Source organism: Panthera onca, chromosome B2 (assembly GCF_046562875.1).
Source record: "Panthera onca isolate mPanOnc1 chromosome B2, mPanOnc1 haplotype 2, whole genome shotgun sequence".
In the NCBI taxonomy this organism is placed as follows: domain Eukaryota; kingdom Metazoa; phylum Chordata; class Mammalia; order Carnivora; family Felidae; genus Panthera; species Panthera onca.
Window position 1 is genome coordinate 79,560,417 of NC_138343.1, and position 14,634 is coordinate 79,575,050.

The 14,634-nt window shown below is 39.8% G+C and overlaps 1 protein-coding gene across 3 annotated transcripts in view; it reads right to left on the reverse strand.

Moving 5' to 3' along the window:
- Positions 1–7,931: 7,931 nt before the first annotated feature.
- Positions 7,932–14,634, reverse strand: part of GABRR1 (gamma-aminobutyric acid type A receptor subunit rho1) — a 41,872-nt gene continuing 35,169 nt past the window's right edge. For all 3 annotated transcript variants that reach the window (XM_060616157.3, XM_060616156.3, XM_060616159.3), the window contains exons 8-9: positions 13,978–14,174; positions 7,932–13,068 (exon numbers count right to left, since the gene is read on the reverse strand). In XM_060616157.3, coding sequence (XP_060472140.1) covers positions 12,775–13,068; positions 13,978–14,174 — 491 coding nt within the window. In that variant the 3' untranslated portion in view covers positions 7,932–12,774. The remainder of the gene's footprint in view (positions 13,069–13,977; positions 14,175–14,634) is intronic.

The window sequence follows — 14,634 nt, forward strand, 5'->3', positions numbered from 1 at the left end:
CCATGAGATCATGACCTGAGCCGAAGTTGGACGCTCAACCACCTGAGCCACTCAGGCACCCCAATCCTTACATTTTTAAGGGATCATAGGGGAAAAAAAAGCATCAGAGACCAAGACCAGATCATGTGACCTCTAAAACTTAAAATATTTACTACCTGGCCCTTTATTTTACTTATTTTTTTTTTTTCAATATATGAAGTTTATTGTCAAATTGGTTTCCATACAACACCCAGTGCTCATCCCAAAAGGTGCCCTCCTCAATACCCATCACCCACCCTCCCACCCCCCATCAGCCCTCAGTTTGTTCTCAGTTTTTAAGAGTCTCTTATGCTTTGGCTCTCTCCCACTCTAACCTCTTTTTTTTTTTTCCTTCCCCTCCCCCATGGTCTTCTGTTAAGTTTCTCAGGATCCACGTAAGAGTGAAAACATATGGTATCTGTCTTTCTCTGTGTGACTTATTTCACTTAGCAAAACACTCTCCAGTTCCATTGTGACAAAATGGCCCTTTACTTTAAAAAGTTTGCCAGTCTTTGTCCTATATAACAGTAAAATAGAATGTTTGTCTTTGACTTCCATCATATCATCAAATCTTCTCCTAAGATAAAACTTCCAGCCTTTGAATTGAAAACATGGAGAAAAGGGTTTAGATGGCAGTGCCCTGGCGCTGACCACTGTAATGCATGGGCAGTTTGTCTTCGTTTGGAGTTCTGGAACTTCAGAAGTTTGTTTCTTTTAGCATTTACTTCGCTCTGAGATACAGCTACCCCAGTGCCTTAAGACTCCTCTATGCAAGCTAGCCTTCCAGCTCTTCACATCAGCTTTTAGAACTGGATCTTCACAACATGCTTTGTCTGATTATTTGTAACTGCAAATAGCGCTGACTATTAACAGACGAGAGACGGATCAGCAGAGGCTTCAGGCTGAGACTTGGGTATATCCAAGATCACCGGTTTATATGGATGGAATTAGTTTCCTCATTATCAACTTAATAAATTTCCCAACTACAGGTTTTAAATTCCTTTTATAAGCCTTGTACTCTAAGGAGCACAGTTTTATCTTCTAAAGCCACGATAACTTTCTAGAATAGTGATTGTTAACAGGTAACCCAACACACTAATATTCTCTTGTTTTTTGTGAAGTGTCACAAGTTCATTGTTATTCATACAAAGTATTTTGTGTTTTGTTTGTGATTGATTTACTTTTTAAAAACAAATTAGAGAAAATTTCAGGTTAGCGATTCCATTGTTACTGATTCACTTGCGCTCTGATAAGTATTCTCACATGGGAGAACGAGAACGAGGTGTGGTGTTGCAGCTGGGGTGAAGGTATAGTCTGCACCAGCACTATCTGCCATAAGCCACAGTGTGGAACTAATGCTGATGTGCCACTGAGATTTGTGTCCCATCTGAGTGTAATACTGTATATTCCTTCCAATTTTTGAAAACTCTGATCAGAATACGGATTTATTCATTGGAACATGTCATGGATTTATCACATCAGAAGAGGTTGAGAACTGATTCTCTAGAGTCTATCCAGAAGGATGGTGTTTGTTGTTGTTGTTGTTTATAAAGTTTATTTATTTTGAGAGAGAGAGAGAATCCCAAGCAGGCTCTGTGACAGCACAGAGCCTGACATGGGGCTCAAACCCATGAACCGTGAGTTCATGACCTGAGCCGAAATCAAGTGTTGGATGCTTAACTGACTGAGCCACCCAGGTGCCCCTGGTGTTTCTGGTTTTTTTTTTTTTTTTTTTAGTCCTAGATCTTACCTTGACATTTTATATTATTTTACTTTAATAGTATTTAGTATAATTCAGATTCTTTAAATCCCTTTCTGTTTTTTATATACCAGTGAGTTAATTGAGCCACATTACACTAAAAAGTATAAATAAATACATACATAAACGCCGAAGTCAGAATCTCATTCCAGAGGAACCAGTTATCACCAGTATTCATTATGCCATTTGAATTTAGGAGATTGCTTCCTTCATAACATAGATTTTCCTTTTGGAACTAAGCTCTTTCTATACCCTCCTACTTCAGTGGCACGTTTCCTAAGTAACAGTGCTGAATTTTCATAAACGTTTGTACTTGGCTTAAATTACCATGGTTGGTTGGTTCTCACAGGATGCATTAAATCTCCAGAGATTTTGGAAGATAAACAAGGAAGCACTAGGTTACAGGCGAACAGTGTCACTTTTAGATAAGGAAGGGTTATATTGAGCTCTTTATACATAAAAGAGGATTGCTTGGTTTTAGGAGGTTAACAAATGAATAGGACTTTTTAAAATTTATAACTTTGTGTCTTGTTTTTGAGGAAACTCACAGACCGTGAGATCATGACCTGAGCCGAAGTCGGATGCTTAACCAACTAAGCCACCCAGGCACCCCTATTCTGTGCCTTTTTAATGATCTTTCATTGCTTGTATCCTGAAATGAAAGTCTTTTTCTCCAATATTAACTTTTAGCTATCTTTGTTAAATTAACAGACTTTAAAATGTAGAAGCCAATTTGATGATTTAAATTTAATTACAGACTGAAAATGTTTTCAGTGACTTAACTTTAAAAGCAGGCCTGACTACAGAATGTGAATAAAACAATTACGTGGTACTGTTAATTACTAAGTTGCTATATACCATATAATAGGACTGAGTATAGCTAATACTTAGCTTGTCTCTTTTTGGACTGCTTTTCATATTTTATGAACTAAGGAAATTTATCCTTTTAATTGCTTCTTTGTATAGCACTCAAAAGGGCTGGGGCATTTAGCATAAACTAGAGCATTTTCATGTGTTTATGAAAGTGTATAAACTGAAAGTGTTTTGATTTCCCAGTCTTCCAAAGGCCTATTTATTTGTTGATATGTTATGTTGATATTTTAACTGTTATAATTTCAGCAGTTGAGTTCAGTGAACATTTCTTGAGGACTGCCTACTTGTTTTTTTTTCTTTTTTTTTTTTTTTTTTTAACGTTTATTTATTTTTGAGACGGAGAGAGACAGAGCATGAACGGGGGAGGGTCAGAGAGAGGGAGACACAGAATCTGAAACAGGCTCCAGGCTCTGAGCTGTCAGCACAGAGCCCGACGTGGGGCTTGAACTCACGGACCGCGAGATCATGACCTGAGCTGAAGTCGGCCGCTTAACCGACTGAGCCACCCAGGCGCCCCAAGGACTGCCTACTTCTAAGCACAGGGTGGTAAGAAGAATAAACTTACGCCTGAAAAAACTAGTGGTTGGTGGTGAGTCCTCATAAGATTTACTTCATCTGAAAGTAAATAATCCGAAAGCTACTATCTTGGAAATTTTTGAGGAAAAAAATACCTGAGTCAAAAAAAAAAATAAGTAAATAAAAAAATAAAAATACCTGAGTTGTGTCAGTTTGTTTGGATAGAAGAAATTGATATTAAAAGTCTTTTTTTAAAAAGAATGATTACCTAATACTTTTTTTTTTTAAACCTTTCTGATAGTTGTTTTTTATACGTTTCTTAGTTTTTACTTGAAGCATCTCTTTAGTCTTCTGGAAAATGTCCTACATAGCATACTAGCCTTGAAACTATCAAAAATAAATGTTCATTGTAAAATAAATCCGGTATCTTTGTGCTAGCAACGCTTTATAAGACTATAAGTTATGATAAATTACTTTATCTTTTTTACATCAGGCATTTTGCAGTTCATTGGTGTAGTTGAGGATGATGCATTTTGATATGTACCAAGTTAATATTTTCAAATAAGCGGTCTCTACTACCATCAGGTGATAGTAGTTTTTATAATTTCAATATGTACATAAGTGTGTATGAAAAAAATCTAAAGTGATAATAAATATGTTTAATAGCCATCATCTTGTGTTTTTTTCAGTGTATATGCAGAGAAATAAAATACATGAAGTTAAAGTAGTTACCCAAATAAATCGTGATACATTATTCTCTTCCTCAGTTTTACAGGTGATGACTTGTTTTTTAAATGATAAATGTTGGGGCACTTGGCTGACTCAGTCAGTACAGCCTGCAACTCTTGGTCTCAGGGTTGAGAATTCAAGCCCCACGTGTGGTATGGAGTTTACCTAAGGTAAAAAACTAGGGGCGCCTGGGTGGCTCAGTCAGTTAAGCATCTGACTGTTGGTTTCAGCTCAGGTCACGATCTCATGGTTCGTGAGTTCAAGCCTTGCGCTGTGCTCTGTGCTGACAGTGTGAAGCCTGCTTGGGATTCTCTCTCTCTGCCCGTCCCCTGTTTGTGCTCATGCTCGCTGTCTCTCTCTCAAAATAAATAAACTTAAAGCCATATTATTCATATAATTGATTCATAAAATATAATTTTTTTAAGTTCTGTTGTTTAAAAATGAATGTGTCACTAGTCTCAGAAACTGAAAAATGCCAATGCAAATTGTATGTGATAAGTGATACATGATTATAACATTAAAGTTTCTTTAAAAAGGATTTTCAGGGCACCTGGGTGGCTCATTTGGTTAAGCATCTGCCCCTTGATTTCATCTCAGGTCATGATCTTCCGGTTCACGGGGTCAAGCCCCGAGTTCGGCTCTGTGCCGACAGCATGGAGCCTGCTTGGGATTCTCAGTTTCCCTCTCTCTCTGCCCCTCCCCCTGCTTGTGTGCTCCCTGTGTCTCTCAAAAATAAACTTAGGAAAAAAAAAAGGTACTAAAAAAATTTTTTTTCAACTTTAATACAAAGTAATTCATGTAATAACTAAAATGCAATGGAACAGGTTTTTAGATTCTTACTGATGGCTGAAGAATGAGTGCCTCAGAGAAAAAAATTACAAGTGTCTTCATATGAGAAAAATTTAGGCTGTCTTTCAAAATAGAGTCCAATCCTTTTTTCCAATGATTGAAAGGTAAGATTAGCTTTGGTTAGTTCAGTGGATCAAAGTATTAAATCACCTTAAAAAATAAACCTCAGAGATATAAAATAGAAATGTAAGGTCATGGTCTTAAATAGACAAGAATCTTGTTTAGGTCAAAGACTAAGTAGACATTGCCCCCCCTGAGAACAATAAATTACTTTAGAGAGCTTGAATTTTATCTATTTGTGGTGTCATTAATGTCTGATGAAGTATTTTGTTTAGCTCAAGAGAATGAAAAGCAGTTCAAAAACTTCATGTTTTCCCCCTTTGAGCTTAATTTATTCAAGGAATACCAAACCTAAATCTAAGCATTACTGCCTGTAAATGATATGGACTCAGGATTAATGACCACTTCCTGCATACTGTGTCATCTGACCTGACACACATTCCTCACAAGCAGATCATGTATTGTGGTAGGAGAACCATACCTCCCAAGTCACAAAACCCACTTACGTCGGTTGTGTGTTGAGAAAAGAAAAAATATCTATCTATCTATCTATCTATCTATCTATGTATCATCTATCTACATTTAAAGAGCTTATGATAGAAAATCCCTGGCAGAGATTGCAACCATCTCCAATCAGATTTTACTCCATGTTCCCCAGCCTCCGATGTTGCCATTTTGTCAAGAGCATGCTATGAAGGCGCACACGTGAGTTACGTCTTTCCACAGTGTCAGCTTGATTCAATCATAAAGCAAAGCTAATCATAGTTATAAAGCAGATTCAGAATTCAAAACTCAATGACATTTCACCATGTGATTAACTTGGTTTCTTTCACAGCACACAGAGCAGAGCATGACAAAGGCACACAACAAACAAGAGGAGGAAACGATCCCAACACATACATACAGTGGGCATACAGTTGAGATAAGGCCTTGGTCCAGTTCAGGTCAGCTCTTGGCACCTACTTATGTTCAAGCAGTGAAGGGGCTCATTTTTGTTCAGGTATCAATTGGCCAGGGCCTTCGGCGACTGCCTTCTTTAAGTGGTCAGACCAGGGGGGTCATGTCTGAAGAGCAGGACAGTTTGTTGCAAACCCCTCCCCCCTTTTAAAGGAATTTAATGGGTCTTGGGCCCTGCAGACCTCCTCTGCTTCTGCTTGTTAACAGTTTTGGGGTGTCAGTTGTTGCTTGTCCTGGCAATATCTTGTAGCTGCAATACCCTTTACTGTTTGTGTTATTGCTTGACACAGACCCCTGCTTGACATGAGCAACTCCCATCTTGCTGTCTACACTCTTCTACCCTCTGTCACTTACTGAGTTCTCCTGGCCTAAATATGATTTCTTTTCTCTATTGATCCAAGACTGGCCAAAAATGAATTTAGGAAATCAAAGGGGAAAAGAATTAACAAAAGTTTAGATCTGAATTAATTCACAAAGCACAGATTTCTTATTCTGACAACATAATTTCAGTAACAAAACTTTTCTGTCCTCACCTTGATTTGTCACAACCATATTTATTATCTTTTTAAAAAATATTTTGGGGGCACCTCGGTGGCTCAGTTGGTTAAGCATCCGACTTCAGCTCAGGTCATGATCTCACGGGTCTGTGGGTTCAAGCCCTGTGTCAGGCTCTGTGCTAACCTCTCAAGAGCCTGGAGTTTGCTTCAGATTCCGTGTCTCCCTCTCTCTCTGCCCCTCCCTGCCTCACACTCTGTCTGTCTCTGAAAAATGAGTAAACCTTAAAAAAAAGATTGTTTTTTTAAATATTTATTTTGAGAGAGCACACATGCAAGGTAGGGAGGAGCAGAGAGAAGGAGAGAGAATCCCAAGCAGGCTGGAAGCTGACAATGCAGAGCCCAATGTGGGGCTCAGTCTCACCACCGCGAGATCATGACCTGAGCCGAAATCAAGAGTTGATGCTCGACAGCCAGAGCCACCCAGGTGCCCCTGAAATGGAATTCTGATATGGGTGGGGAGATACTTGAATTAGGTATCCTGGGAATTCAGAATGGGGTAGGTGCATCATTTAGATGATGATGAGCACTATAATTTTAAAGACAATAACTCTGGAGCTGAATGTCATGTATATGCTGAGGACAATCTTAATAGCAAAGACAGCAATCACCCAGAAAAGTGAGAAAGCTACTGTACTGCCTAAAAAGAAAAGCTGTCTGACATCTTTCCTGTTTTCAGCAGGTTCAGCTGTACTTCTGTTTACTTTTTATCTGTGAGATTCTTCTGTATTCTTCTATTTCTTTCTTAAGCTAGTATGAGTGCATTCCATATTACCCATATTATCAAATACCACTAAGGTATAGTTTAATCCCATTTGTGATTTTTAAAGCCATAGAAAGCTAGGAGCCTAGAATCACACTACTATAACATAATGAAGAATATTGATCTCAAATCAACATCCATTCCAGACATTTATTGTTAATGTAAGGAAATAGTCCAGAGTAGGACCAGAATAGATGTCTAAAAGTATTCATCACAGTATTTTATCCAATATTAGGGGAAAGATTGCCTTGTATATTTAAAATATACAATGATTTTAATGGCTGCAAAATATAAAGAGTTTTTAGTAGGAAAATGGTGATGCTATGTCCTGGAAAAGAACCCAAATCGATTTATATGTAAAATTGATGGCAACTATATAGAGATGTATAGGATTATGAGGTTTTTCTGCTTTTTATAACTTGAACTTTACAATATTCCCCTCTCCCTCCGCCCCTCCCCCCAAGGAAAAGGGAGGACATTCACCTCCCAAATCTGCATTTAGATCCCAAGTAACTTGAGATTCATACTCCCTTAGAATTAAAAAAAAAAAATTTTAAGTCAGCTGAAGTTTGTGGTGGAGAAATATTTTTTTAAAAGATTCCAGGACAAACATTTCTTCCCATTTTGTAAAGGCATTTGTGTTCTTTAAGCTGGGTTTGGTGTTGGAGGGCTGTAGACTTTAGGGGCAGGGTTACTTGACCAACTCGTTTAGGGTCAACAAATCAGCCAGAACTCCTAACACAGTGCTTAGCACGCATAGTGAGCACTCAATATTGAGTTGTTGAATGTCTGAATGCAGCTCTTCTGTCACTTCCTGTGAATGATAATAAAAGATGTGTGGTTATGTGATCCTAGTTCAATGCATTGATAACTTGAATGTACATATGAATTGTGGAGGCCACTTTTAGGCAAAGCCTTGAGCAATGGGAACCTGAGCAAGGTAAAAGGGCCCACAGTGAACACAGAGCTGAATACAAACAGGCTCATTAAGTGACCTCAAAATAGCCGTTGGCCCTAATGGGCTACTTACAGCCAGGCACAGTTTCCAAGATTGCCAAAAAAGAAAATCCCATATGTCCCCTTACTCTATGTAACTGTGCCTCTCACCACTGCCTCCTGGCAGACAGTCTCTCCTTTGCTGTCCTGCCTGCTGCTCCCTTGCAGTGTATTCAGTAAACTTCTCTTTTGTTCTCCCTGGGCGAATTCTTTCACTTCTATCACCATCTGTGCTGCTGGGTTGCCCAACCGAAATCACCTTAGGGATCATGTTAGAATATAGGTTCTAATTGAGTAGGTGTAAGGAAGGTACTGAGATCCTTTCTTTCCGAACATGTTCCTAGGTGATGCCACTACTGCTCTGGAGATATTTGAGTTGCAAGAATCAAATTGTATTTTTATCCTAAGTAAAAATAGATGCAGCGGGACATGTGGGTGGCTAGTTGGCTCCGACTTCGGCTCAGGTGATGATCTCGCAGTTGGTGAGCTAGAGCCCCACGTTGGGCTCTGTGCTGACAGCACAGAGCCTGGAGCCTGCTTCGGATTCTGTGTCTCCCTCTCTGCCCCTCCCCTAGCTCACTCACTCTTTAAAAAATAAGCATAAAAAAAAAAAAATAGATGCAGTGAATACCCCAGAGTAGAAGTCCAACTTGAGGAATGCTGATGTGGAGGACAAAGGCAAAAAAGAAAAAACAAAAAAACTTACAACTTACAGCCCATTGACAAGTACTTGAGACAGCCAGAGTGATCTTCCTCTAGAAGCTCAACTCCCTTGATGTTAATACTTTGCTAGAGCAAAAGGCAACCTTAGCTTGACATTAGCCAGACCTCCATCCTGTAAGTCTTCTTTAACATGCAAAAATCCCTTTGGAAACTTACTTTACCTCTACCTCCTCCCCCCAATATAATTTGTTAGCAATCATCCTCTAAACATATGGTCCACTGATATACATCTGAAGGGTCTCATGACTAAGGTTTTACTAGACAGTAAATGACCCCTCAAGGTCCTGGAAACCTTGTTTCCAAATTCCTTAGAGACTTACCCTATCCCTAACCCCCTCCCAACTTTGAAGTATATAATCAGTCACTCCACAACCCCAGTGCAACTCTTTCTGCCCAAGTGTCCTGTCCCATGCTGTAATAAAACCACGTTTTTTTTGCATCAAAGATGTCCCAAGAATTTTTTCTTGACCATTCGCTCCTGAACCCCAACATTTCACCTGAATGCCATGGTAATTAAATTGTATTATGGGACAGTATTACCAAGTGGAAAAATAGTTGTAAAGCTGTACCGTTGTTACAGCAAGTACTCGGCGCCCAGGAAGAGACAAGCCACACAAACTTGGGGAAATAGAAAAGACTGTTGTGCACTGGTGCTGGCCCAGCAGAGTCACCTCCAAAGGCTGAGCCCCGAACCTTGGCATCGGCCTCCTTTTATGGCTGGGATGGTAGGGGGTTGAGAGACAAGAGAAAAAGGGGAGGGGGCCCTTATCATTGGTGCCATCTGGGCAGTTGGTGGACACAGGAGGCAAACAAGATTACAGAAATTGAAAATATGCGAGGGGAATATCCATCTGCAGGCATCTGGATGGCCCCTTTTAGCTTGTTTTTACTAGCTTTTCTTCTCACCTTAACTCTTCAGGTTTTAGGTAAATCACCGGACATATTTTGAGTATAATTATGCTGTATTTCATAGCTAAAGGCAATTTTGCAAAAATTGTTAACTATCTGAAATGGCAAAGCCAGTAACTATGCAGCCAGGTTCATATTAAGTTGTAGTCATGGTATTTTGGGGAGAAGCCAGAACTCTAAAATTGATTTTCAAATAAGGATAGTTGTGTGCAGATGTACAACATGAGAAAACGGTGCCAATTTTGGGTGAAGATTGAGAAATTTTCAGAGATCATTTTTTTCTTCTCTGCTCATGCTTGAACTATTTTTCTAGGCATATCATTAAATTGGGCAATACTAAAGTTGATTGCTTTCCAATAGAAGGTCTAAGAGAAAGAAACCTACTGGAAAATTACAAGTGGAATCTTGTTAAAACATGGCTGAATGAGATTTAAAACTTGGCCTTTGTGTAAAAGAAATCCTGCTATTGTGGCCAGTAAATTTCCTAAAGCAATTTCCATTTCTCTTTATTTAATCCTTATCAAATAACTCCATTGACCACTCAGCCTACAAAAATTTCCACTTCTTTGGAATCCATCATTTTTAGGGACAATGTTTTAGAATTACATTCATCTAAATTCTATGTTGCAGCAACAAAAAAATTAAGATTATATTTATATTTGTTGCCCGAACCTGTTTTCTTGCTCCAGTGGTTTTTCCCCAGTGTTAATGCTACTCTTAGAGATGTCAGGGGGGTGTCTGGGTGGTTCAGTCAGTTGAGCATCTGACTCTTGATTTTGGCTCAGCCCATGATCCTAGGGTCATGGGATTGAGCCCTGCGTTGGACTCTTCACTGAGTGTGGAGTCTGCTTGGGATTCTCTCTCTTTCTTTCCCTCTCCCCATCTCATGCTCTCTCTAAAATTAAAAGAAGAAAGAAAGAAAGAAAGAAAGAAAGAGAAAGAAAAGAAAAGAAAGAAAAAGAAAGAGGAAGGAAGGAAGGAAAAGAAAAAGAAACAAAAAGAAAAGAGAAAAGAAAAAAAAGAAAAGGAAAGAAGGGACATCAGGGCACCAGTGTGCATGAGCTCATAGAAAAAGGCCATGCTAGGACACAGCAAGAAGTCGCCATCTGCAAGCCAAAGAGGGAGACTTCAACCCTCCAACCCTCCAATACCTTGATTTTGGACTTCCAGCCTCTAGAACTAAGAGAATAAATTTTTGTTGTTTAAGCCACCTGTTGTGGTGGCCTGAGCAGCTAATACAGCATCATATATGAGTTTCCCAAGCAAAGTCAGTGGAAAATCAGATCATGTGGCCTGGAAACCTTGCCAGATGACTCAGAGTGGCCCTGGTCATGAGGAAGAAGTGAGTGACAAAGATATTTGTGAAGAGTTTGATTGAAATTGTTTCAGAAAATAAGCATGAAAAAAACAATGTTTAAAATTTTTTTTTAATGTTTATTTATTTTGAGAGAGACCGAGCATGAGAGGGGGAGCAGGGAGAAAGAGAGGAAGAGAATCCCAAGAAGGTTCCACGCTCAGCACAGAACCAGATGCAGGGCTGAATCTCATCACCATGAGATCATGACCTGAGCTGAAATCAAGAGTCAAGACACTTAACTGACTGAGCCATCCAGGCGCCCACCCCAAAAAATTTTTAAATACTAAAAGCTAATGTTTAGCTATTTCGTTTATATCCCTTTAAGTATCTTGAGTTTGCCAAAAAAAACCTTTGTTTTCGTGAGTTTTCATTGGGGGAAATGGAAGATTACCTTGTAAGTAGAATTTGTGCAAATATGGTTTCATTTTCAGATTAGAATGAAGTATAGCTCTAATATGAAGAAATATGTAGTATGGATGCTCAGTCCAATTAATTTTGGAAATAAAATGACATTATTGTGTATAGAATTTACTTTATTAAAGTGAATTTTAAACAAATGCTGTTCAGATAAGTTTGGTGGGTGTTGATCCTGTAGATACCTAGTCTGAGTAACTTACTTGTTTAAATAATACATCAAATTAGAACCCTCTCCTTTATCCCATGCTCTGGCAAGAGGTGGCCATTGTTTACTGGTTCATAGAAAATGCTGGTATTCATTGAGGTCAAATGGAGATGTCCAGTGATGTCTTCCCATTTCTTTTTCTTTCTGGTGTTCTTTTTTTCTTCAGAATCTATGTGGGCATTTCTCATCCTAATGAGTTACAGGTTGTCTCAAATTATGCATTTTCTTGAAATGTTTATGTAGAAAAAAATCTGTCTATTCCCGAGTTCCTCAGTGAAGATATCACACTACTGAGAAAGGACTTCACTTTGAACTGGGACATGCTCCAAGGTGGAGATACACGAAGCAGTGATTATGAAACAGGAACACTTAACAGAAATTTTCTAGGCTAGTTATTTCTATGACAGAACTGACAAAATGCATGCATAGACCCTCTTCTTTAAAATTTCCCTACCAGAGAAATTCCCTGCCAAATCAGAAGCCATTGTATCAATCTAAAGAGCTTTGCTTCAGAGAGGTGAAACCTCATGAACCATGAGACACAAACAAAAATAGAAATACTATTATTGCCTTGCATTAAAATAAACATGCATTTCAATAAATATTGAAAAATAGGTAATAGGCTATAAAGTGAAGCATCAATTTTGGCCAAAGCAGGGATTTAGGTGCATGTATGTTCCATGCAAGTGATCTTTAGGTGCTTCCCAATTCCACCTAGTCCCAGAGAATATAGTGACGTGCACATAAAGGGCATCATTCATGTGAATAAGCACCTAGGGTCTAAAAGAGGTTGAACTACAGGGTGCCCACAATGCTGGCAGTGTGCTTTTCCAGGGAATCCCGGTAACAACTATCCCCAGTTGCTACAGGTGTCCAATTCCTGCAGCACTGTGTATAATTCTGTGGACACAATAGATGGTTATTAAGTGCAGATTAAACCAGTAAGTGTGTTGTCAATGTCGTTTTGGAAAGCTGGAGAAGAGTGGATAGTGGGAACTTTAATTTCATCATAACCTTAAATTACTCTCATCATACAGGTATTTCTGTGGTACATACAGAAGAATGTGAAATGTATAGAGTTACAGGCGTTTATGAGAAAATAGACCAGTATATTAAATTGAATAAAATATATGCTGCTGGAAAAATTATCCTGGAGTATTTATCAATGGCATGTGTGTCGATCCTCATGCTCACATAGCTGCTTCTCGGACTTTTCCTCTGGGGGGAGCTCCTCTCTGAGGCCAAGGTCAGCTGCACCATCATCTTGTCCGGCTTCTCTCCATTCTCCGGCGTGTAGTTGCCCAGGTCGTTAACCTCCCCGTCGCTGTAGCTGCCATCCAGCATGACCCCGCGTGGCTGGGGTATTCCACAGGTGCAGGGAAGCTGCGAACACAGCAAACACACACTGGGATGCCAGCTCAGCTTCATCTCTCGGAAGCCCTTCACAAGAAACTGCAATAGTGGACGGGGTTGCCGTTTCTAGTTTCTTTTATTCCCAGTTAGGGGCAGGGCGTGGGAAAATAATGGTGGTGACACTGTAGTCGTTCTAAAAGAGCAGGTATCCGTTTTTGTTTGAAGCCTACAAAGCAACTCTTAGGAAACATCACGTTGCATCAGAGACCGATGAGAATGTTCATGATCAGATAATTGCCCTGTTCTCCATGAGATCATAAATGGATGTAAGCCCTGATAAAAATGTTTTCTGGTAACGTTATGTGTGTGTGATGTGATGAGGTGGGGATTGAAAGGTGTAGCATTGTGGAGAAACTTCACTCTTATTTAGTTCTGGTTTTCTGGAGGAGATAACCATGGGACCGCGGACAGGGGGAAGAAAGGAAAGCCAGGCGAGAGGGAAGATGATCGGGAAAATGACGGGAGATGCACAAGATCACATATGAAAGTTCCCAGAATGGAGGATGTACCTCCCTGGAGGTTTTTTATCACACCTCTGTGTTCACAAATAATTGTTTCACAGTGTTGAATTGTCATCGATTTTTAGCACTAAACACTGAACACCACCAAGATTAAAGGGCCTATGTCTTAGTTAACTTGGCTTAGCTCCTGGTGTATGGTAGGTGCTAAATAAATTTTTGAATGACTGAAATATGTAGCCCAGGGTAAAATTAGCACTGTGTTAACATATTATTTTGTTTGATCTCCACACCAACCAGTGGAGAAGGTTGAGGATGGGATGTCACTACCCACTTCTACAGAGAAGGTCTGACCTTCTCACAGTCTGTAGCCGGACTAGACTCTATCCCTGAGCACTTTCTTTACTCATGGTAAGGTCACCTTCTCCCGGAGCTTCCGCTCCTTCCGCTCCTGCACCGTGGTCAGGTAGTTGACGGCTGCGTACTCCAGCACCGAGAGGAACACGAACACAAAGCTGACCCAGAGGTAGATGTCCACCGCCTTGATGTAGGACACGCGGGGCATGGAGGCGTTCACGCCCGTGATGATGGTGGACATGGTCAGCACGGTGGTGATACCTACACACAGAGCGAGAAAAAAGTCCGTGTTTGTCTTTCACCAAACACACTGGGTGGCTTCATGCCTCTGTTCTTTGTCCTTTCTGCTCCTTGGGCCTAGAATATCTCCATCCCTGCCTCTCTGTCCCTGGCCCCTACTCATCTTTCAAGATGCAGTGTTTATGAAGCTTCTCTTACTCCTCCACCGCCCCCTGCTCACCCTTTCCTCACTCCATATACAAACATATTCATTAGAGCAAACGTATTACTTTGTCCTTCTGTAGAGTGCCCGCCCCAGATATTTGGGCAGTAAGATGTGAATTTCCATTCAATTGTTTAAAACAGAGTTTATATATATGAGCAGGTATATATGTGTTTCTTGTAACTCTTTCTCCAAAAGGGAAACAAGAGCACAAGGTATATTTTAGCATTTGTGTCCTTGTTGCTGGTCTTGCAGTCCTGGGCCCATATAATCAGCCAT